The sequence below is a fragment of the Puntigrus tetrazona genome, chromosome 8, assembly GCF_018831695.1.
Source record: "Puntigrus tetrazona isolate hp1 chromosome 8, ASM1883169v1, whole genome shotgun sequence".
In the NCBI taxonomy this organism is placed as follows: domain Eukaryota; kingdom Metazoa; phylum Chordata; class Actinopteri; order Cypriniformes; family Cyprinidae; genus Puntigrus; species Puntigrus tetrazona.
In genome coordinates this window covers 9,655,446-9,680,958 of record NC_056706.1, presented here as the reverse complement: position 1 = coordinate 9,680,958, position 25,513 = coordinate 9,655,446, and the positions used below count along the sequence as shown (strand labels likewise).

The 25,513-nt window shown below is 38.6% G+C and overlaps 1 protein-coding gene across 1 annotated transcript in view; it reads right to left on the bottom strand.

The window, feature by feature from the left end:
• notch2 (notch receptor 2) overlaps window positions 1-24,179 on the bottom strand; it is a 36,956-nt gene extending 12,777 nt beyond the window's left edge. Inside the window, exons 1-11 of the mRNA XM_043246282.1 lie at window positions 23,825-24,179; window positions 12,765-12,846; window positions 3,916-4,181; window positions 3,438-3,779; window positions 2,555-2,677; window positions 1,920-2,153; window positions 1,637-1,792; window positions 1,303-1,488; window positions 1,083-1,196; window positions 586-699; window positions 186-419 (exon numbers count right to left, since the gene is read on the bottom strand). Of these exons, the coding sequence (XP_043102217.1) occupies window positions 186-419; window positions 586-699; window positions 1,083-1,196; window positions 1,303-1,488; window positions 1,637-1,792; window positions 1,920-2,153; window positions 2,555-2,677; window positions 3,438-3,779; window positions 3,916-4,181; window positions 12,765-12,846; window positions 23,825-23,897 (1,924 nt within the window). The 5' untranslated portion in view covers window positions 23,898-24,179. The remainder of the gene's footprint in view (window positions 1-185; window positions 420-585; window positions 700-1,082; window positions 1,197-1,302; window positions 1,489-1,636; window positions 1,793-1,919; window positions 2,154-2,554; window positions 2,678-3,437; window positions 3,780-3,915; window positions 4,182-12,764; window positions 12,847-23,824) is intronic.
• Between the last annotated feature and the right edge of the window lie 1,334 nt (window positions 24,180-25,513).

Below are 25,513 nucleotides of genomic sequence, written 5' to 3'. Positions count from 1 at the left end.
GTAAATGTCTCAAAAGTCAGTTTAAATCTAAATAGTGGTTAATTGTCATGATATACTAAACAAAGAGCATTTTGCTGCAAGAACATTTGCTGATATCAAAATTAAACTTCATTGAATGCTTCAAAGGTGTAGCATACAGCCTCTTAAAGCGCCCTTCAAATGTAAAGATCGAGTGTGAGACTCACCTGAAGTGCCTGGCTGGCAGTTGCACTGGTACATGTTGACCAGGTCAACACAACGTCCTCTGTTTTGGCAGGGGTCACTCTGGCACTCGCGTATCTGCTCGCTGCAGATGGGGCCCATGTAACCTGGGTGACACTTGCATGTGAAGGTAGCAATTCCGTCTATACAATCGCCATGGTGACAGGGTTTGGGTTCACAGTCGTTAATGTTGTCTGTACACAAAGTCCCTGTGAAACCTACAGAGAACAATATATAAGACAAGGCACAAGTACAAAAATGTCAGTTCTCTGCCAGTTAGCCAGTTAGTTTACGAATGCAAAATTATTAAAACACGTATATATTTTAATTAAGCAGATTTTTTTGTTTTATCAATCCCTCCATTTTTGTTCAGAGTGATGTTACCTTCAGCACATTCACACTCGTAGCCGTTAGGACGGTCGAGACACTTGGCCCCGTTATGGCACGGCGTACTGGCACACTCGTCAATGTCAACTTGGCACATTTCCCCAGTGAAACCTGTGGTCAGATGATGGCAATGTTCAGTCAAATAATTTTGCTCCTTTTTAGGAATGTAAATTAAAAAACAAAAAACGATTATCACATTATCTAATCAAATAAAATGAATATGCAGTCATAATCTGAAATCATATTATTTATTTTGTTATTTGTCACCCTCAATAACTATTATTTTTATTGAAGAACATGCTGTTAAAACATGGAATCACAAAATGAAACATGGCTAATTAACTATATGGACACTCCTAGGTTCTGTTAATAAAAAAAAAAGGAAGCTTTGTCATAATTACCAGAACATCCCATAAATCTTATATTCAAATATTCAAATATTGTGTTGGAAAAAGCAGACTGTTTGAGTCAAAAACTTTACTGATTGTACTCACCTTGAGGACACTCGCAGACAAACCGGCTGACCTGGTCTAGACATTTACCATTATTGAGACAAGGCGAGCTGGCACACTCATTTATATCGACCTCACAGTACGATCCCTCAAAGCCTATGGTTAAAAACACATACATAGTAACTAGATGAATATGAGGACATGGAGCCAAAACCGTGTCATCATGCACTTGATTACGGTGTGTGAGTGTGTGTCCAAGTACCTGGCATACAGATGCAGGTATAATCTCCTATCTGGTCCAAACAGGTGGCGTCATTTAGGCAGGGGTTGGAGCCACATTCGTTGATATCCTGCTCACAGCGTGGACCGGTGTAACCGGGAGCGCAGTTACAGCTGAACGAGCCCTCTGTGTTCTTGCAAGAACCACCGTGCTCACATGGGTTTGGCCCTAAGGTGTCAAAAAAGAGGGTTAGAAAGTTTTTGGCAAGGTATGAAATGCATAAAACACTATAATGTGTGTGCAGAAAAAGATGAATATAAATACAAAGACGCATAAATAAGCACAAAAAAACTAAAGTTCTGCAAACTTTTCTCACCGATGACACACTCGTCTATATCCTCGGCACATGTGCTGCCCTTGTACCCTGAGGGACAGTTACAGTTGAACTTGCCATTGACAGGGTTCGTGTCACATTGAGCTCCCATCTTACACGGGTTACTGGTGCAGGCATCATCAATGTGACACAGCAAACCTTGAACGCAGAAACAAGATAACTGATAAATTTCTTGTGTTTGTTGTTGATATTTGGTGTAGAAGTCATTTGAAGTGATCAAGTGTCCAAGAGTCGTTTTTTAAGCCATTTGGTTGTTTTTACTGACCAGTCTTGCCGGGAGGACAGCTGCAAACGAAAGAAGCCACGCGGTCGATGCAAGTGGAGCCGGCGGTGCAGGGCTCAGCTGCGCAGTCATCAATGTTTTCAGAGCAGTCAGGGCCGCTCCAGCCATTCACACATACACAGTTGTAGCCGTTGCGTGTGTTACTGCACGTGCCTCCATTCAGACAGGCATTAGGCTGCAGCCTGCATTCATCCACATCATCCGTACAAAACTGACCTGGAAAAGAAAGTGCCACAATTTAATCTTATTTCAAGTTGTGTAGTGAATCAATGAATACACATGAATCAGTCTGACTGAATAATTTAAAACAACTTTTTCTGTGTAAATCAAGAGCTGCAGGATTTAATCCAAAAATATATTTTACTTTGTTAAAATATAAATATTTAACATAGCAAAAAATAAATATAATCCAGCATTTATTAATAGTAGTTTACATGTACTAATAATATTTTGAGTTCTTCATTTCTTTGTTTTAAACATTTCACAGAGTTTTGATTTAAATCATTAAAAATAATAAGTTCCTAAAATAATTTGTTCTTGAATTAGTATCTGCAAGTCATCCCCGCTAGTAGAAAAGGGAACAAACACACACACAGTATATAAAACTGTTTTCCTACCAGTCCATTCAGGTGGACACTGACAGTTGTAAGTGTTCACTCCATCCATGCATGTGGCTCCGTTCTGACAGCGGTGATTTGGGCAGTCATCAATGTTCACCTCACAGTTTGTTCCATTAAAACCTGATTACAGGAAAATCAGAGAGAAAATTTCCTAAACAACTCACTCTCAATCCCAGGTATCGGTAACACAAAGGTGCTCTGTCTCTCTTTGGCATTATTAAATGTAATTACTCAACTTTAAAGCACGAACAGACATTTCTCACGGCTCGTATTCGCTGCCTGAGGTGGGAGAGAAGTTTTGGCCTGTCGCTGTGCTTTGCCAGTACGGCACTCTTTAAACACTAAACTGATATATTTCTCTGTGTTTTAGTCCCTAACAAATCCGAATACAACCAACATCTTATTTAATGAAAAACATGACAGTTTGTTCAGACTGAGATTAAACGAAGATATCTATTATATTTGGTAGCACATTTATATCTCAATATTTCCCAAATTATGGTTGATAAAAATAAACAGTTACTACAAACATGAAAAGGCTTGACTGTAACTACAATTAACCGTTACAAGTGTCTAGTCAGGTTCTACAACATTTTCTCTCTACATGTGAAGTGACTGGAACACCCATTTCCTATGCAGTGATATTTAGCAAATGTCTGAAAATCAGTTAGTTGTTTTAACCGGTTTATCACCCACTACTTGTGCTGAGGTAAAATCTCATTAGACATTGGTCTGTCTGGCTCAGGTCCAACTGGGTGCTGACGTAATCATTGGGTGAGCTGTGGCATGTCTGACTAATATGTTTCAGTTGCATTTAAACAAATATAGCTTTTTTTGCTAAGATAAAATAGATTTCTGTTTCACCTCCTAGGAAACTAACCTGGCAGGCAGTGGCATATATAAGTTGTGTCTGTCATCTGCCGGCAGGTTCCTCCATTGAGGCAGGGGGATGGAAAGCAGGGCACATAATCCGTCTCACAGTGGAGGCCGGTAAAGCCGGGTTTGCAGTTACATCGATATGAGCCTGGGGTATTCAGACACACGCCTTCGTTCTTGCACAGAGACGGGGAGATGGCACACTCATCTGTGTCATTAAGACAGCGAGGGCCACGGTAACCAGGAGGACAGGTACAAGAGAATTCACGATTGGGCAGAGCATCGCAGATACCACCGTTGGCACATGGGCTGGACAGACATGTGTCCTCTTGCTCACAATGCTGACCTGAGGAGAAATGGTCAAATGTAGAACAAAATCAATAACAGAACGGTTAAAATGTAAATTTAAAACCTTACTAAAATAGTGTTATCCTTTCAAAAAGGGACAAACAGAGAAGGGAAATGAGAGAGAGAGATCTGACCTGTCCATCCACGGGCACACTGGCATTTGTACTGGTTGTTGGGGAGGAGTGAGCACTTCCCGCCATTGGTGCAAGGGTTGTTGGGAAAGCATGTAGAGTTTTCCTGGATCTCGCAGCGCTGGCCTGTGAAACCCAAAGGACAACCACATCTGGGGCTCCCAGGTACACCAGCAACACTCACAGTGCATTCTCCTCCGTTCAGACAATATCCCACATAGCATGGGTCCTTGTGCTGACAGTACTCGCCTAAAAAACCAGGAGCACACCTAAAACACAGAAGTGGCCCAATATTATTCAGGTTGTAAGAAGAGAATCGTTCAAGTTCAAATTAATTTGTTTTGAGATGAGTCATGCAACATCACAGGAAACAGTATTTTATCACATATGTATGGTGTAAAAATCTTGCTCAAGATTTTTGCCTCATCGAGACGGCAGGGCCAGTGCGCTAACTGCATTAAAAACATATTAATTGCATATATATATATATATATATATATATATATATATATATATATATATATATATATATATATATATGGGTAGTTGACAATTACATTTTTTTAAAGCCACATGGGATGTGATGCCACAACGAGGACAGAATGAGGGCAAAGGTAAATGTTAAACCATACACATCAGTGGGACAGTGTATAGTGATTTGTCATGAGACAGTGGGAGCATATCTCCTCCGCCTCCTTACTGCAGCTCTCCAGAGATTTCAGCACATGACTAGCGCTCACAAAGAGGAAATTACATGATTGCAAAATAAGATTGAGGGAGAAAAAAGCCTGTCTGTCCTTCTGTCTTGTTCTCTCTATCCATGCAACCCCCACCCTCCCTCTCTCTGACCTTTTTAGTTTTTGCTAATGTTTAACTTTCATGGTCCAGTGAAGTCATAAAGTGTTAGAATGAGAAAGAATAATGAAAGAAAGTGAATAATATTCTTATTATCATTAAATCAACTTAGTTTCAGTGCCATGTAAAGTGTTCTTGTGTGCGGCACACTACGGCCTGCTGCCATGCAGGTGGCGGCCTCCCAGAGGACGGTCAGGTAACATAGATGAGGGATAAAAAAGCCCCTTGACAATGTTTGTGTGTGTGTGTGTGTGTGTGTGTGTGTGTGTGTAGTAGAGCCCGTATGACCGTATACACACCTACTTGAGATTCCAAACAACCCGTTTCCCAAACTGTGTCTCTTCAGATTATACACAGAACACACACGTGCAAACTGTTGCAGCAGAAATCTTGGCTCAAGATCAGTCAATTCAGACCACACACGGCCCAAAATTAAATAACGGTGGGTGATATGAGAAAACGTGCAGGTCAAAACTGTTTAATCTTACTGTATTTATCAAAATGATTTTAATTACATGAAAATTGTTTATTTCTAACAGTGACTTTTAACAGTAACTTACAGAGGACTCGTATTTGTTATCCTTCATTTTGTTCCACCCTTCCCATTTTATGTATTTGTAATATTGCATTCTCCACCACAAAATAAAATGCAAGAATAGCATAAGCTTGCATCCTGCATTTGGTCTCACTGAACAACCGTGATCCGGCTCTCTTTTCCAGCTGTGTGTGTGTGTGCGAGTTTGTGCTTTGGGTAAGAATACACCCACAGCGACCTTCTGGTCACGAGATCACAGCAGTGCTGACACTCAAACAACAACAAACACACTTAAACCCGGCGCAAGCAAACAGCCTGGACTCAGGGGAACAGGCCTCTTTCAGACAGTTGTGTCACTTTATACTATTCAAAGACAAGCAGGCATTTTTGCTTATCTCTCCTTTAATTTCACCAGGGAAAAGCTCCACCATCACCATCCAAGCGTTATAGGTATCAGAGCCCTGGTTTTTGCACTTTTGTGACTTCATTTATGACTGTCTTTGTGATTTATATACACATAAACATTCACAGTCTGCAAATCTAAAAACCAAACCTCGACAAAATAATGAGCCCAGCAGCTAAACTCATCTATAGGTTTCTTTGTTATCCTTCATGCATTTTTCTCTCTGCCTTCCTCCGTCTCCCCCTCGTTCTCGCTCTTTCTCCTGAGGTGTCAGATTTCTACAGATGGTTCATATTAGCGCCCCTCTCTCTCTGGCTCACTGACCTCTTCATGTCCCATCCACGGGGCCTGGGGTGATTGGGTGGGGGAAACACTCTTTCTAGTTCATATTTTTACGAGGCACCTCATCAAGATTTTGATTTCAACCAACTCACTTCCTCATGCAAAAACCGTCACCTTAGAGTTTGTCCCCCACCCCCAAGTTACTAACATTATCTAATCTGAACCGGCCCAGGGTCAAGTGAACTTCACCAAGAGTGGGCGAACTTGAGCATTTTTGCATCTCACACAAAAGGTAACTAAAAAGGCTCCTTTCCATTCTTGCTCTCTTCTTTCTCGAGGAAACGAGCCAGCCGTATTTATAGAAGCAGGCAGCCCTCCTCTACATCATTGGCTTTCTCTAATTTTTGCTAAAAAGCCCAACGACCGCAGGAAAAACAGAGGGAAAAAGAGCGGAGGCAGGGGGAGGGGTGCAAAATGAAAAGAGTAACACAGACAGGGAGGGCTGAACCACAAAGAGGGACGAGAAAGGGGAAAGAAAGAAAGAAAGAAAGAAAGAAAGAAAGAAAGAAAGAAAGAAAGAAAGAAAGAAAGAAAGAAAGAAAGAAAAAGAAAGTTAAAGGTATAAAGCAAGTATTATTTAGTTTCTCTTTCTCCATTTCTTGACAAGAAACAAGAAAAGAGGAGGACAGAAGGAGGGCAGGGTGGAGTAGACAGAAGTGCTGTGGTGAGACTGAGCGTGACTATAAGTGCATATGTGCTATAAATCTGATCTGAAAACAGCAAGGGAGGGTTCTCTGCTCTTTATATACTCCTCCTTAATATACTCTTCCTCCCTCGCTCTTTCTTTTTCTGCTCTCTTCTATGGTCTCTTTCTTTTCACTTCACTCGGTTACTGTACCATTTTCGTCTGTGCTTTGATGAAAAGCTTCATTGTGCTAGTGTAAAGTCTGAGCTCCAAAACACACAATGAACAAATCTGGACTTAACAAAACTTGGCTGAACAAATCCGTAGATGCAATGGGCACAGAACACATATTAAGTAGGCCAATTTAAACCGAATAATAATTTAATTTGAACTTAAATCATTATTTAAATAACTAAAATATTGTATTATTATTATTATTATTATTAAAAAATATTTAAATTTAATTTATAGCTAATTTAAATAATAAAAAGCATAACTTTTTTGCGAAATTAGCGTGCTCTTTTCTCGTGTATTGCAAAAGAAAATATGTTTTTACACAAGTTTTCCCCAAATAAAGATAATTATCTGCAATTACCCAGGGGTCTTTGTTCGAGATGACAGGAAAGGTGGTCTTTATATATCCCCTAGAGGTCACAGGGTCAACAACACACCCATGTACACAATGATGGCTTTACCAAAAAGAGCTGACTAACCATAATTAGTGTAACAGATGTAAACGTTTATCATGCCGATTTTAGTGTGTGACCATATACAAAAGTAACCATAATCTTATTTATTGGTTTGCTCAGATAGAGAGAATGGCAATTGTTGCGTATTTTGATATCAGCAAATGCCAGGTATGGAAAACTCCTTTTCAGGAATCCCATGCAATGGAATGTTAACTCTTAGAGTAGTTAAGTTAGTTAATTACGTGCCATTTACCAGAGGGCTCTCATTCCAAGAGCCTTGTGGTGCTGTAATTGTAGGGCCTGTTCCCCTGGAGCAACGTAGGGTTAAGCACCGTTCTCAAGGACACAATGCTGATAAGGTCTCTGCTACAGATTGAATTGGCAACCTTTTGTCTCGGGAACCCAAATTCTTAATCATTACAGATCTTCCTCCACCCCAGTATGACATAGAGAAATCAAAGCCAAACCTGTAAGCTGGGTAACCTAAAACTTCAGCAATGCTAACACCCCAAGTTATGTGTGTGTGCGTGCGCGTTCGTGTGTCATTGTTCTCATAATCACGTCATCTTTCTGTCACTCAGCTCTACTTGTCAGCACGGTGTGTCGTGGGTTTAGGCCCTGGTTGCCACATTTCCCACTATTGTGTGAGGCCTCCAGCGATAGGAAACATTTGTGAAAATTTGTGAGAATGTTTTCAATAGACTCATGCTCAGCTTGACGTGGGACGGCCCCTTCTGGCCTGAAGCAGTTGTTCGCTTAGATTATTTGGCAGGGATGAGAAACTTTCTCTCATAATACAGTGTTTCATACCAGAGTGTGGTTCAAACACGTACCCACGTTCACACTTACACATATAGTGAGGCCTCAGACTACAGGAAATCAAGCTAGATTTAATAATCACTATCTTTGTAGGAATCTGCAAAAAAAGAGTGAAAGAAACAGACGGCATATCGACTGTGTTTTATACAAGCGAGTTCCTGTGGATATTTGGGATTAGGCAGAGAGTATAAATTTCATACAAAGTGTTTAATGGCTTTTGTAGCTCAAGTAGTAAACGAGTAATACTTTGGATCAAAATGCATGCCAAATGAATAAATATAATTGTACTCTGTGCATATGTTTACTCAGCTATACTTAGGGGACAAAACTGTTCCCAGATGTCACATAAATCTGGCAAAAACCTCCCTTTTAAGATACCCTCAAAGATCCTTCATAAAAAGGATTCTATAATGTTTTTAGTTGTTGGTGTTCTACTTAAAACGCAGATTTATTTAATTATTGGAAATAAGGACCATTACAATTACATTACAATTTTAAATTCCCTCTTGTCAATAAATTAGAAAGCTCAAATGCAGATCATTTTCAGTTAATCGAATAAATGGTTTCATCTAAATATATTTAATCTGCATTAGTTACAATAGAATCCTCAAAATTTACTTAGATTTATTAGGTCTTTTTGTTTGCACAAAAAAATCTTTATTTTGTCAAACATCTGATTCGTAATGAAAATATATAATAAACAGCTATCATGTCAAATTCTGGATTAATAGAAAATCATATTTAACAACAAAAAGAAAAATACTGATATTGTACACACACACACACAAATAAAAAAGTATTTACTGCATGTCCTCACTTAGGTCAGCTAGCTAAACGTGTGTGGGTTTTTTTTTTTTTGAGTAAATCACTGCCTCTGCTTGCCACTCTTCACACACAGCTGAGTTGTTGACTTTAGCTTGAGTGCTATATACAGAATTGGGTACATGTTCCTGAAGCACCTTCTCTCTCTCTCTCTCTCTCTCTCTCTCTCTCTTTCTTTTTCTGTTTCTCTTTTATGACTAGAGTTTCTGGTTGGCAGACACTCTTCCTGAGGCCATCACACTTTGAATGTGACTTTGAAACGAATCAGCCCAGCCTGTAGGCTCACAGAGAGACAGGAGAGAGAGAGAGAGGTGAAAGAAGGACAGGGATGAAAGGAGGGTAAAATAAAAAAAGAACAATACAGCATGTTAAGAAGGGATGATATAGCTGAAAGATTAAAAAATGAGAGAGATGAAGTAACACTGAAAAAAGAAGCCAAAAAAGGTCGTAAAAGAGCACAGAGAGAGATGACTGACAGAAAGAGGTATTGACAGCGTAATCTCTCTCTCTCTACCTTCTCTATCTCTCACCGGCAGGCAGACACATCTCCGATTTCACCCTCTTGAGCGCTAAAAGACGTCTCCATACTGCTCTCCTCTCCCTGCAGGCACATTCTACCTGTCAGATCAAACAAACGCCTAGCTGACTCCACTCTCCCTTCCGACCGAGGGGGGAGGAATGGCTGAAGGGAGGGGGGAAGGAAGTGAGGGGTAAAAAATTAATAAGTTTGCACCCCTCACGCAGGCCAAGACAAAGAGATCTTGTTTGATGTGAAAGAAGGAAAATAAGATTCTGGGCAGAGAGAGTTAGTGAGCTCAGGTATTCAAGGCAGTCTCACTTCTGCTCTCAAAACACACACACACACACACACACACACACTGCCAGCTATTCTCTTACTGCTAACTCACTCACTCTGGCTCAGATAAGCACAGATCCATTTGCAAGTTGCAAAATCATTGAATTGCATCAGGCCAAATGCACTATCGTTGATAGAAATTGGGGTTAATGAAAAAATATATACTCCAAAAAAAAAAGTAATACTCCAAATCATAATAAAAAACTTACTGAAGACTCAAATAACAATTCTGTCTGCCACTGATCAGATAAAACATGACCAAAGATGTGTGTCTTGCCAATGGTTAAAGACGTACACAAATGTTTGGAGTCTGCTTAAAAATGTAGTACTCGTAAAGAAAGACACTACAAAACACTGCATTTCTAGCCAGTCCAGTTATTAAACATTTAAACTGACTTTAACTGAACAAAACTTTTTCTTTATTGTTAAAAGAGGACAAATTTTGATTTTAGTGCCCTGTGCTCTTTGCATGTGAACAGTAACAAGATGTGTCAGACTTTCGGTTAAAAACTAAAGAATTTAAAGTAGCTGAAGAAATTTAAATAAAATCACTGATCTGCATCATTACTTCACCATTAACGTTTTGGTGAACTGCTTGATTCTTTTTTTTGTTGTATAGGTAATGTGCTCTGAAACTGGCACTGCAGTGGAAATCCTGCTGGCTTCCTCACGTGTCTCTCTTTTACACCACACGCACGCTTTCAACTGCAATGACACAAACACAGGCACATATGAAACCAGACATATGCGCACATGCGCACACAAAACACACAAAAAATGACAGACACACAGGTGACACACAGCTTGGTTCTCACACCCTGGCTGGAGGCTTGCAGACGCACCGGTCTGACCACTCACACACACACACACACACACACCCTGCTCTGCCAACCTCTGTCACACTGCTCTTCCTGTACCGAGCTCTCAGTGGCAGAGGGAAAAAAAACCTAAAAAACACCTCGTTGACTTTGGTTCTCGGGTGTCACCTCACCTACACAGAATGTATTAGTAACTCTCGAGAGTACCTTGTGTCAGCCTGTTCCATTTTGAGATTGCACGCACACCCAGGCAGCCATTTCAGGTCGCTGAAAGCCTGCATTCTCAAGCAAAGTCAAGCCGAGATGAACTTTCATAGCATTCAAGAATTTGAGCTGTAGAGAGTATAAAGCTGTTGGATCCGGCGGCGACCGGTGTGCCTGATTCCTGTCAGCTTGGGAAGGTCAGATTCTGGTTTTCATGGCAGAAAGTTCCCTGGCAGAACCTAATAAAAACTTAGTGGAATTTTCTAGCATAACAAATTGTACGCAATAATGTACGCAATAAGGTTGGTATTCGTTTTATGTTTAAATATTTGATGTATTAATGTTTATGAAGACAAAAACCCACAAAAAAATGACAAAAACAAGAAATATAAAACAAGCCTAATTAAAAAACTAAAACTTAAAAAAAAAAACATTAGATTTTTAACTTTAACTAAAACCTAAAAATGTTAATATCTGTTAGTATCTGTTTTAAATAATATAATAATATACATAACATTAAAATGAAAATGTTCTAGTATCAAATTAATAATAATAATCATATGGCGAAGATTTAAAAAAAATTCAAATCAGGCAGTAAAATGATATGGCACTGATAACGGTTCTCAGACTTCCCAAGATATTATTAAAATTCCACAATTAACAGTCAAATAACCTTTCTTAATTATCTGGGCTGTGATACCACAACTGATTTCACAAATGAATACAAAGTTGATAAAAAAACAACTGAATAAAATGTAAAGTAAATATAACTTGAATAAAACTCCATGAATACACAATAAAAGGCATTGTTAAAAAAACATTATTTATATGAACCATGAGTGTGATAAGTCTCTGTTTTTATTATGTCTATCTTCCCCAATCTGAAGCTATGCTAAATGTCTGACTCATCCTCTTTACTGGCAATATTTGTTGTGAAAATTCACAAGGTCGCAACTTTTAGTCGCAAATTACTGACACTGGGAAACATGACTTCATTCCATATAGGCCAAGAAATTCCTATTATGAAATTAAGTCTCTGATAATTTAGTTGTGTCTTCAATGTGGCGCTGAGGTAAGCTTTCTGTGTATTCCTGTCCTCCTTTACCGCAAGACCGAGCTTCACCATCAGATGTGGTTTTAATGTCTTTATTTACACGTTCTTTAGGCTGGAGATGCGGCAGTAGAAACGTGTTTACTGTAACTCAAAAAAAACTGTCAAGGTAGGACATGGAATTTGTGATATACGTTTCCATGGCTGTAGACTGTATGAAGAGGATTCATTCAGTGATGGGAAAACAGTCTCTCTGTGTTTCACAGCCCATAGAAATGTAACATGATAGGTTTGTTAGCAAGTGTTTATTTTGGGCAAAGCAATAAATGTAACCCTCAATCATACGGCATAAAAAGCACAATTACAAGCTGCCACAAGCAACGTTCAACGAACAACAGCAGTAAAGGAACCGGCATTTAACAGTGAAGGAAACTTGTGTGTGTGTGTATTTTAAACTCTGCAACCACAAGAATTGGATGCATTTTACCGTTTTTCCACTCCAACTGTTACTCGTCTTTTTTGAATCCACTTTGCATAGTTTTTCCTACACTCACAGACAGTTTTAAATGCGCCGCAAAAACATGCATATGCGCATATAAAAACTGCAATCATTAAGACCCACACTTCTCAGCGTACCATGGGAGGACTCCAACTCTGTCAGGAGAGTGGATTTGGCAATATTAAATACTTAGGGTGACCTAATTTCATTATTACTGTGGAAAAATGAAGTTAGGCAATGCAGCTTTGTGCAAAACAGTCTCGCCGCTGGATTGTTCTGGTTCTCAATGAGCCTCAGAAAGTGGAGTTTAAATGTGAGAGTCGTCCTGTCTTACCTGCAGTTGTCTGTTCTATTAGTGGTGTTCACACAAGTAGCATTGTTGACACAGGGTTTCACATGGTCCACACACTGCAGAGCTGTGAAGAAATATGAACACATCAGATCAGGACTGGTTCAGTTAAGATGACATTAAGAACAGTGCAAAGAACCAATGACAGTACAAAACCAAACAAATACAATTCTATCGTTATATATAGCTGTTCCAGTGTTTTGTATCATAACACAGCATTTCTTCTTACTTGAACTCAAATTTTTTGGGTTAAGTTACATATGTTCATTTAGGTTAATGTATTATATACATTATACATACTTTCAAAGGTTTGGGGTTCCTATGATTTTTTACAAGAAATTTTTTGGGAATGTAAATTGTAATTAATGTAATTAATACAGTATATATTACTTAGTGACTGAATTACACAATTCTGTCTGCATTTTCCATCATAGGGCCCTAGAAATTCTGTCAAAGAAATGCTCTTCAAAGAATCATGTGGAAACTGCTTCAAATTTTTCACAGAAATAAGCTTGCAAGAATGTAAGAAAATATAACAAAAGTTTCTTGTAGACCAAATTAGCATATTAGAATGATATCTGAAGGATCATGCGACACTAAAGTCTGGAGTGATAGCTGCTGAAAACTCTGATTTGCCATCATGTGAATACAGTTCATTTTAAATATATTAACAAAGAACAATTTAAAATTCTAAATATTATTTAAAAACATTAAAACATCTTCTGACCCCAAACTTTCGACTTCTATTGTGCATTTTTATTATAATTTCACATTTATATCCAATAATAAATTTGTGATAAAGGTGAACAGACTAGTAGGGGATAAACATAAATAAAGTTGAGATGTAATAAGAGTAATGTCTTTTTGTATCATGATTGACAAAGCTACATTAAGTGGCTCCTCCCAAATGTTTGTTCAGAGCACCATTTTAAAGTATAGCAGAAATGTGGCCTGTTTAGTTCATTTGAAACATCCCATAAAAAGAGTTTAATCTTTTAGCTGGCCTAAAAAAAATTTATATTACAAGCTTTAAACACTGACCTAATCAGACTGATATTATTTATTTTATTTATTTTATGCTAAATATTGCCAATACCCAAGATTATCACAAATTCACAAAGTCAGGCTAACTAGTTTTAGTACTTTAACAGAAAATTGAATCCTGCTTCAGGATGTTACACATAATGTCACAAATTTTTTCTGATGACACAAAACAAAGGAAAAAAGCTGCTGTAGATTGTAACCACACCACTCCCTCTGATACAAACACTATTTGGGGGAAAGAGGTGAGAGACAAAGTGGTAGAGCGACAAAGGTAAAGAAAAAAAAAACTGTAACCCTTTACGGTGACAATGTGCCAAATGCATTCAAGATGGAATTTCCTAACTGATCAGATACTTTCACTCATTTCCTCTCGAAATACAGGAAGCATCTGGACACACGTCACAGGTTTGGACATCGCAACGAAGCATAACATCTGTCTGTAATATAACCAAGCAAATTCAATCCAACAAACTCATTTGAAATGTGTAAATGTGTCTGTTCATATCAAATAGTATGTTTAGGCTGAATCTTAAAACCTTGAAACTCTTGATTTATACATATTAGGCTGGTTTACCAAAATGTCAAGAGCATTTCTGCAAAAAGAAGTGAGCCCTAGCCCACACTTCCCTTTAAGACACTGGGTGGCAGGTCATATGATTTCAAAGCAGCGCTGACACTAAGTAACATAGTACTACAGCTCAAGACAGGAAGTGCATTGAGTGCTAATACTGACTTCCTGTACTTTGACCGGGCCTCAAAATATCCCCGTGTGCAAAAGTGCAGAGAAAGCGAGTGCAGCCTGGGCATGAAGCCAACAGTTAAAGACGGGGCTTTACATAAATGCCCCAAAGCTCTTTAACTTTGAGCCTGGCTACATATCGTTAATAACACTTGGAAGACTAACACTCAAAAACAGAATTTGAGACTGAAATGACAAGTCTTGTGATGAATTCAAGGCTTAAACCTATTTTTATTGATCATAAAACTCAAAAAAAAGACACACTCATCATACCACATAGACAAACATATCAGTGGATCAACACAACATCATTAGCATTACATCATGAAAAATAAACCCTTTAAAGTCATCAAAAGGAAGTTGAAAAAGTGAATGTGGTCTTCTTGTCAATTCACATATTCATTTGGCTAAGCAGTCTGCATGGTGCAGATAGAAGCAATACCTTAAACCACCAAATAAGTGTGCTGAGATCCACTAGTATTAACCAATATACCATATTAAGTACATTGTTTTGAGATATTATATAATCATGCACAAGCTCATCTCACAAAACTCCTCTAATATGATGTTCAATCTGCAAATTTTCAATATTACCTTCTTCTTGAACTCATTCTCATTGTAAAATGACGTTTCCCTGTAGGTTTCGCGCTTTGTTCAACAGGGCTCTCTACACTATGACTTTTTGCCTGTAAAATTTCGTTAGAAGTCATGGTGCCAAAATACTGATAAACCGCTGCCATTTTTGTTGTAAACGCAACCACGCCAAAAGTGGAACAAAACAGTACTACTCATCTGAATCACGCCACACAGACCATTTATCAGCTCAGCCCAAATACAGCACAGGGCAGCGCAGAGCGAGTTTACAGCAGGTGCGTTTAAACAGTACTGTGAGAACTACAGTGAAGAATGTGAGTTTAGAGCAGATTTCTCAGAAAAAAAAAACACAATATCTAACGCTAGCTAACATTTTCAGCAACACTATTGAAGAAAACAAGAAAAGTTATGTGCCAGACTGAACAATTCGGAAGGTTTTTCAATCCATAAATCACAAACATAAACTGTGATTAACTGAAACCATGGTATTGTAGGAGAAATGTGAAACATTCATATGCAACTTGATTGTATTATTAATTTATATATGTAAAAACAGAACAATGTCTAATGTCCTAACTCAGTCCGTCAGAACACTTAAATGTTAAGCTATATATATATATATATATTTTTTTTTTTTTTTTACATTTTTACAAACTTTTTACAGAAAATAAATTGGTAACACTTTATAATAAGAATTATTAGTACTCTACATTAGTTAACATAACCTAAGACTAAACTATACTTGTACATGATTTATTAATATTAGTACATTTCAGCATTTGCTAATGTATTATTAAAGTCACAAGTTAAGTAATAAGTTAAGTTAAGTAATAATGCACTCTGCATTATTTTTCTAACAATTCAATGGCTCAGAAACAATTATTCCACTTATACTAGTTACAATGCCTCAAGACATCAATCAGATTATATATTTCAAGGTATTTGTCCAATTTTTGTAAATAAACCGCTACTTTGATTAGGATCATTTCTTTTGCATCTCATCCAATGCCTCCGTTAATTTCAAAACTTAATTTTAGACCTAGTAATGGAGGCTTGAGCTGTTGATAGTTGATAAGACTAATGCAGTTAATAACTAAATTGTGTGTGTGTGTGTGTGTGTGTGTTTGTGTGTGTGAGAGAGAGAGAGAGAGAGAGAGAGAGAGAGAGAGAGAGAGAGAGAGCGCTAAACTGAGAGAGCATGTAAATTTCCTCAGAATCTGTGCATCTCTGAAAAGTTAATTTTCTACACTAACAGTGCAGTTGTTACCTCGGAAATCAAGCTGCTTTCAAGTTGATGTTTTGGATAATGTCATCAGAGTAGCGCTAGCACCAATGGCACGTATTTTAAATTTTGTGCATTTCTGAGGGAGAGAGAGTCCTTGTTGTATATAATAAAACATAGTTTTGTGACAAAACATGGAAATGAGCTATTGTTTTTATCTTATTGATTATTTGTATGGCAAGTGTCTCTGTGGGTTTTGGTTATTTTGCTGTTGTAAGACCTTTGAAATCATAGAAACCATTTGTCAAAGTGATATGGAACTGTAATGCGGTCAAAGAGCTGCCTGGAACTATGTTCACTGTGTGGTTCCCTGAAAATCATTGCACTCCTTAAATGTTCATTAGGTGCCACTAAACTGTCAAACATTCAGAAGCTTCTGCGCAAAAGCATCACTATGGAATGAGGATGCCACTGCTGCACTGCACATGGCATTTTTCTAATCACACACAGTGTCTGGCTCAGCTTTCGTCTCATCAGACTCTCCCACATGATTTCTGCAGCTGAGATGTCATATGACATCCAAACAGTGGCTTTCTCTTTGCTACTCTCTACTAGAGTCGAGACTACTGATTCTCCTGTATCCATACCATGCTTGCTGTTTTTCAACTACTGCTTCACAAAGTTGCTTTGTGTCTTTTTATCTTCATGGAGCATGGTCTGCCTTAATGTTGACTTATCAAAAGCTGGACCATCCATGTACAGACAGTTTCCATTTAATCAATCGTGAGACAACAACACCTACACCACCTGATTGCACCTGTGATGATGTAAACACATATTAAGGGGTGTGAATACTTATGAAAAAAGTTACAATGGATTACTTTGTCTAAATCTGTTTTATGCCTGAAATTAAAAAGTATTTACTTTTCATCAGAAAGATCAGTGTGCCAAATTATGTTCACTGTGATTCAAAGCCGTAAGACAAGAAAACATGAAAAGGTCCTGGAAAGATGAATACTTTCTATAGGCACTGTGTCGTGCCCGGCATTTAATGCCCTGTGAGGTCAAAGCCTGCAACTGGAGAAGGCGTTTGGTAGCACCCCTTTTTGGCAGCAACTATGGTGGGAAATATTTGGGAGAAGTGGCTAAGCTGAGTGTGAAATTGTGCTTTCACAGAGATTTAAGAGCCAAGGGGAGGGGAACTGGAGTGCTGGAGATATGAGAGCGAAGAATAGAAGACAAGAGCAGGAGTCAAGTGTGCTCAAGATGGCAAGAGGCAATAGTGGAGAAAATAATTAGAGAAAGAGAGAGACTGGGGAACCAAGCACTGGTTTATAAAATGTCCACTGCAGCACCTTTTAATAATAAAGCATTTTTTTCTGTACTGGATTCCTGAGTTGCCTGATGCAGTTGTCAGATCTTATTAAATTCAAAATCACCCTTATGTGCTTAATATATCTTAATAGGTCTTAATATGTAAGGTCAATCCAAGCCAACTTTTGATATAAACAAGCACGTAAGCTCTAAGGTAAGTCAATAAGCTGTAAACATGCTGTTATCATTTTTAACTAAAACCCAGCAATAAAAGTCTTAGAGGAATTACACTGTTAGGCTTTTATGTTGACTGATGACAGGCATTTTTTTTATATAATACAGCAGTTTAAAAGCAGTTTCACTCAAAAACAAAGTTATAGTTGTTAATAAGTTAAAGTTCTAATATTTTTGTATATACAATGAAGGTCAGTAGGGTCTACACCGTGACATTTTTTTAAATATCTTTTTTCTTGTAACAGAGGTTTAGCCTATTTTTAGATACTTTTGTTACATTTATGAATGCTTGCATGAACTGTAACTTGAAAAACATGCAGCTACGGTTGGATACTTATTTGCGATATCCTTGCCTTTGTGCCATCATTCTAATTTAATTTGTTTGTTATACTAATATTTAACATTATAAATTTAATATGTGTGTTCAACAGCATGCGCTTTTTTTTCTGTGGTATCAAGAGTTGTGTAACTGAACCGGTATTGCTGACTTCTGAAATGATGGTATTGTGACAACCTTTATTTTCTAAGAGTGTGGTCACAAAGTCTCATGGGCAAACATGATGAAGACAAAGCGAGAGAATGTAGATGAGTGAGAGACACAAGCGAAGGGTGAGGCTTGCACAGAGAGGGAGAGACTCGGCCCTGACTGGTCTGACAAGATCCCCAGATGCTTCATCAAACCGCCAGAGGGGAAGTTCTCAAAGGATTTTGGGACAGGCTTTCGTAAATGTACACTTTATAACTCCTCTTTACCTCTAGACCTACTGAAGAGGCATTTTTAAGCCTCATGCACTTCTAAATCCAGGATCTGTCAACCATAAACCAGGCACTTCACTGAAAGCCTGCACACCTGCTGCGATCAACATCCTGGCTTGGAGTCAACCTGACATCGTTGATCTGTAATCAGGCTGTTCTCTGAACCACCTAATGAGCAATGATCACACAGACAGGAGTGCACTGTTCCTAGGTGAGGACACTGCATATGGGCTTAAAAGTCTCTTTATGGGCATGTGCTCTACACAAGCTACACTTGCTTTATTTATCGTGAGTTTTCTCAAAAGCAAACCACAGCCAAAACTTTCACACAAACTCTGTTTAGAGTAACCCTGCTGTGATTAACCAACTGCTAAACATTTTGTCTTCATTTTTCCACATTCATGAAGCCAGAGCTCTGTCCCTAAGGTGTGAAGGAATGGAGCCAGGAGCAAATGTGAGGACAATGTGAGAAAAAGAGGGAAAGCACTCAATGAAAGAGAAGTGGGAGGGTGATAAGTGGAATAATTAAGAGAAGCAATTCACATTCATTTGTTAAAAACAAACGTATCTTCCTCTCCCCTTTTGTTAAACTCAACTAGCCTAGATTGTTTAGAAATTAATGATTAAATGTTGTAGGAATAATCTGATTAAAATATATATGGCAAAAAGTGCTAATCTAGGCTAGATATTTTCAATCAAATAGAGTTTTACATTCACTATGGTTTTGGGTGCACCTGATCCCAAACGAATCCATTTCTTAGGCCATGTTTATATAACATGCATTCTTGCATTCAAAAACAGCCAGACGGAGTGCAACAAAATGGAACAGAATGCAGGGGTCTTGAGACAAGCTTTAAAAGTCTATAAAAGACTGTTTTTAACTTGACAATCTTACAAATATAAAAAGAGCTAAAAAAAAAACACAAGATGCAACGCAATGAGAAAAAGTCTGTTTTGTATAACTATATCAAAGGTAAGAATCTAAGTTTGAATCTAAAAACTCAAATTTCCCAAAAGGGTTTTACCACGCACACCATCAATAAGCTAAAGCATGACATGCCATGCCATTTATAAATCAGCACTGCAAAAATAATAAATACAATTACAAAAACATTAAAACTTAAATGAAGTATAATTTATTGCAACGTTTAGAAAATGTTTATTTATTTCTGTAACAAATATCATACATAATACATTTATTTTTGTAATCCTATAGTTGGATGTCAACCATTGTGTCCCATTTCAGATGGATAAATGGATGGATGGATGGATGACCACATAAAGGTTTGGAGATCCAACTCAGAACAGACACTCCAGGGAACAGTAACACAATCTACACTCAGTTCAGCCAGGATTCTCACCATACAATTTTCAACTGTCTCTAAGTCTTTCTACATCTTCAACTCACATAGTTTTTCTTGTCTGTAGTCTGTGTTTCTCATTCTCTGTCGCTCTTTCAGATGGGTCTCCAACAGTAACGTGACCAGATGTGAAAGCGTGACTCTCTCTCAGCCGGTTATAAATCAGCTGCGAAACATCTACACACAACCAATGTACGTACACATGCAAAACTGTGCACCAGTATTAGCTGTGTGTGCGTGTCTGTGTGTGTTTACTGGCACTGAATACTTGGGTGTACGTTCTGAAGCCAACTCAAACCTGCCTTCAATAAAAAAGCAGTCCCATGACTTTCTATCCCCACAAAAGCAGGAATGGGATCAGGGACTTTCTAAACTACATTCAGTGACTTATAAAAACAGCTTTCAACATAAAATCTGCCTTGAATTAGATCTTAGGCTTTGCTGAGCTAGGGAAATTAGTCTTGAATAAATAAAACAGCTGTGATACAAAGAGAGGCCCAGCACTACACTGACAAAAACACACAAACACATGGTTCGTGCAACTTGGTATCAGTCAGAAGTAAGTGATGGTCACATTTGATCTGCCTTTGACCACCATCAACACAAAAAAAACATTTAAATCAGTTTATCATCCACTAAGTAAAAACTGTACCTCTTCTACAAGACACACGATCTAAGGTATCAGTCATTCATGTCCATAAGTTATGTGCCAAAGTTTAATATTTACTTTTAGGTGTTCATTCAAAGCCCTAATCCTAACTATGAGCAATAAAAATAGTCCTGCAAACAGCCCTAATAAGGTCAAGGAGTGTTTTAAACAATCTGTTTCTCCTTTTTCCTGACGCAGATCAGGCAGCATGAGTGTGTCGGAGCTCTTGCACAGAGCAGCTGGTCCACAGCTGTAAGCCTTGCTTGTTTGAAAGCACTGTCTTATATCCGCGACCAAACCCAGAACCCAAGGGACATCTCTGCTCGTGTGTGTCTCTTTCTCCTGCTCTCTGTTAGTGCTAATAGCTGTTGAGAGAGATGGGGAAGTAATTATAAGAGTCTGACAGGGCTTGGTTGAGAGGAAAGTACTCAATAGAGCAAGCGAGCAAGAGAGAGAGAGAGTCAGAAGAGATTTGTCGGCATTGGCCCGCATCCATGCTGGACAGCAGAAGGAAGTTGTTCACGCTGAGTGAGGAAGTAACCCCATTTCCTGGCATTTCTGTATATACACCAAGTGCTCTCTATTCTGCTAAACGTTGACATGGTAACAAACAATAAACCCTTCCCAAAGCCATCTGTAATGAGACAGGGGGCGTAATTGCATACAGATTTGATAACATAAGAACGAAGGGAGGTTTTCAGTGGCGCTCATTAAATCTGTACGTCACATGGGGCTAAAAAGCACTGATTGTTTAATGATGGGCTGCATCTAGTTTGAGAGGAAACCTGATAACTCTCAAAGCAACAACATTCCAATGAAAGTGTCCTGAGAGCTGGCAGTATGCTAATAATCAGAAAGAACACTTTCACATCAGCTTAAGCATTAAAAAAACATAATGTAGGAACTAGGGATTGGTTATTGCCTGATAATACAGATATTGTACACAAAATTGGCCAAAAGTGACATTTATAATGTCACAAAACATTCTTATTTTAAATAAAAGTGGTTTTGTTGAACTTTCTATATCTGATAAAACAATGTGTCACAGTTTCATCATATTAAGCAGCATAGCTGTTTTCAACACTGATATGTAAGCACCAAATCACCATATGAAACGATTACTGAATCATGTGACACTGAAAACTACAGTAATGGCTGCTGAAAATTCTACTTTAGCATCACAGGAATAAAAAATATATATATTGATTTTAGTTTTATAGTGTTCTATTTTTAATTTAGACAACATAGTATGCAGCCCATTGTAGATGAGGCTGTTATTACATGCTAACATCAAAAATGTCTGACACACAGTCAGCAATACTAAGAAGGAAATGATGCTGCATGACATGGAATTAAGTTTTCTGGTCAGGCCTGTGAAGCTGTGAACACAGACAAGCTGGCTGGTGCCAGGCTTAGCATATTGCAGTGTGGCAGGAATGCAGAACGTCTTAATTCCCACTTCATTTGTTAACCTGCTCAGTGGTTTTAATCCACGGATTAAACAAGCTTGAGCGTCTCACTCCTTTTCAGGCCTCCCGCAGCATTCTCCTTCAGTCTTTGGGGAAAAAAGGGGCAACACCTCAGTTGTGAAGATTTGGCTATTAGGAACTCATTGCATTGTAGAACACAGACGGGAAGTAAAAGGCTTCTCTGATCATTCCCTGGCTTCCTTTGCTTAAAATTGTGTTTTAAGCAGCACAACAACCAATAAATCAGCAAGAGAGTAGATGAGTCAATGCTCTTTAGTCTTGCAGTTTGCGATTCATTGGGTACTAAGTATAAGTGGGTAAATGTACAGAAATATATACTCGCTTGACCTAACTGGAGAATAATTGTCACCATAACACAACAAGTGACCCGGTCAAGACCTCCACCGCACCAGCTGGTTGGATGTGGGCATCCCTGAGATATGCATGACCGTGGGCCATTTCATAACCATCCCGTTGTGTTCTGAGAAGTGGGAGTATGCTGAAGATAAATCACATTTCACACCAGAGAGCAGCGGCGGGTCAGAACCGTGGCCGGGCACCATGCATGCCGCTCGCAGGCGGGAACAATGGGACAACTTCTTATTGCACGCGCTGTAACGGCATATGTGAGCAAATACATGCGACTTGAAACAACCTACACAACTGAGGCGACATGCCAGGCGGGAAAAGAAAGAAAAGCGAAATCAATCCCACCCCAAGGAATGATACTCAATACAGAGAAACAAGAAGAAACATCATCTGTGGGACACAATGGGCGAGCTGTAGCATTGTGATATGAGTGCATCTACAGGGAAATGTGTGTGTGTGTGTGTGTGTGTGTGTGTATGAGAGAGGAAGAAAACGAGAAAGGCAAGAGAGGGAGAGAGAGGAATGTGAAACACCAACAGCAGCATTCCTCCCTCTTCTCGCCGAGCCTGCAGTCATTATATTGTCTTGTTTTCTTTTGTGAGGCTCCTCTATTCTGGAGGGATTGTGTCTGACTTGCATGTGGAATGGAAGTCATATGTGACCTTATTCCTCCAAACAAGTCTCTAACGCAACAACTGGCACCCTTTGTTTCTGAAACCCGCTGAGACGAGCTGTTAAGCATAAATAAACAGCCGTCAGATGGAAAGCTTTTGCTGAACTGGGAAATACAACAAATACACAAACCATCGTTTTGTGGAAACTCAAAATTCACGAGTCATGCACGCACACCTCAAAATAACGAGTAAACAGATTGCTCTTGCTCAAGAACCAGAAAACCAAAAAAAAAAAAAAAAAAAAAAAAAAAAGCACGCTTTGAAAACAAAAAGAAAAGTCCATATTTCCCCTCATACGTGTCCATTTTGAATTCTCTCGCACACTGAAAGCTGCTGCAGATTTCATCCGCTCGGACTCTCTCACATCTGGGCAAGGTGTGAAACACCTCAGAAAAAAAATATTACGGCCTTTAAAATGTTTATGCAAAAATATGTAAATAACGTTATCTTACACATTTATTCGTGTGTTTTAGATAACGTGGAGCTGACACACGCCGTGCGAGGCCGTGGAGAACCGAAACGTGAGCGCTGATGCTTCACGCCGCCGTACGGATGCGTAAAGACGGCAAATGGCTCTTTTACAATTATCTTCTGAAATTTAAGCCATTAAAAGTACTTACCGTGTGATACTTTAAGGTAGCAAATAACGATAAGAATCACTTTGCCCGAAGAGACACCGGGTAATTGGCCCATATTTTGAGTAAAATCCACATAGAGCCGCCAGCGCGAGGCTGTGCTCCGTCAGGTTAAAGCGTAAAGAATCTCAAAACGATCTTCAAGAGTAGGTAAACGAATTACACTTGATAGAGAAGCTGTCTTTTGCCTGTCAGAATGTCTCGTTTGGCCACATAAATCCGTTTACTGCCTTCATTTGAAAGTTTTTTCTTCTCGTAGTTGCGCTGTGATCAAACTTTCTGAACTTCTCTCTTCTTGTCGTCCTAGCCACTGAAGTCGCAGAGTGAAGTGTTCTTCCGCCAGCCCCGGCCTATAGTGATGGACCTATACTCTGTGATGAGTCTATAAATAACGAGCTCCTGGAAAGTTTGCTTCCTGTAAGTCGTTTAAAATATTCGTAGAGTTAAACTATGAATTAAATTAGCTTTCAGCGGGTTTTGAAAGGAGGCTCGATTTTGTGCCAATATTTTTTTTCTTGCCGTGGCGGAGGAATTTTCACGTATTCTGCAAAGACGAACAGGCTATGACTCAAATTTAACCCGTTCATACTTTTTCCTCTCCACCCGTTGACGTTAGTAAGTAAATTACCCACCCCTGTCTCTGGGGTTTTGATTTAGAGTGATTTATCTGTTTAGTCCTTGTCTTTCGCATTTGGCAGGCTCACATGTAGTAATAGAAAACATGTTAATAATAACAAAAGGGGGTTGTTGTGTTATGATTTATCACAACCCAGCAACACCGATTTTGGTATTAATCTGTTTTCGAGACGTTGATATCTAAGATTGATGCATTTTATTATTTGACTCAATGAATTTGATGACTTCTTTATTGTTTAATTTAGATATTAGCACACATGAAACACAGATTTGTTCGCTAGCTCGAATTTTAGGTATATGGGTGTTCATTTATCATGCTTTAACATTTATCATACGTATCTAAAATAAGTATAAAAGTATATAAGAACACATCCAAAAATGTAACTTAATGACTAAAACAGTGTGTATACATGTCATATTTCCAAAGATAAGCGGCTAACAAATGCTTGATGTGCAGCAAATAAAACCAGTTATTGTCAAGCTTTACTATGGGAGCAAATGGTGTGACAGATGTGACAATTAAAAAAAAAAAAAAAAAAAGATCCTTGTCAACAAGAATATATAAGTTATAGTTTTAGTTAAGTCTAACTCGAGTGCAAGTCAATTTCTTGGCAAATATGTTAAGAGCAAGAGTCCAAGTCTGAGAGTTTCCATTTTTGTACAACATCAAACACAACATCCTTACATAGAAAATGTGTATCATTCAAAGTTTTTGAGAGACCTTTGTAACAAAAATGATTAAAATGCCAATGTCACCTGCTTAAGGTGGATAAATTATATCAGTCAGTGAAACAAGCTGCTCCTGTCCTGCCCTAGTTCTTTCCACCTACACACATCAAAACATCATTTTGTCATGAATCAAGTGCCATCTACCCAGGGATCATCAAAGATGTGCCTGTGGGACGCCATTGTTAAAGATGCATTGAAGGGCTCCTGTTGTAAAGGCAAAATAAACAAATCAATCCCTTTTTTGTTCATGTACTCCAGTGCTTTCTGATGAAAGACTTTGCACTGAATAGAGCAAATTAACCCTTCCAG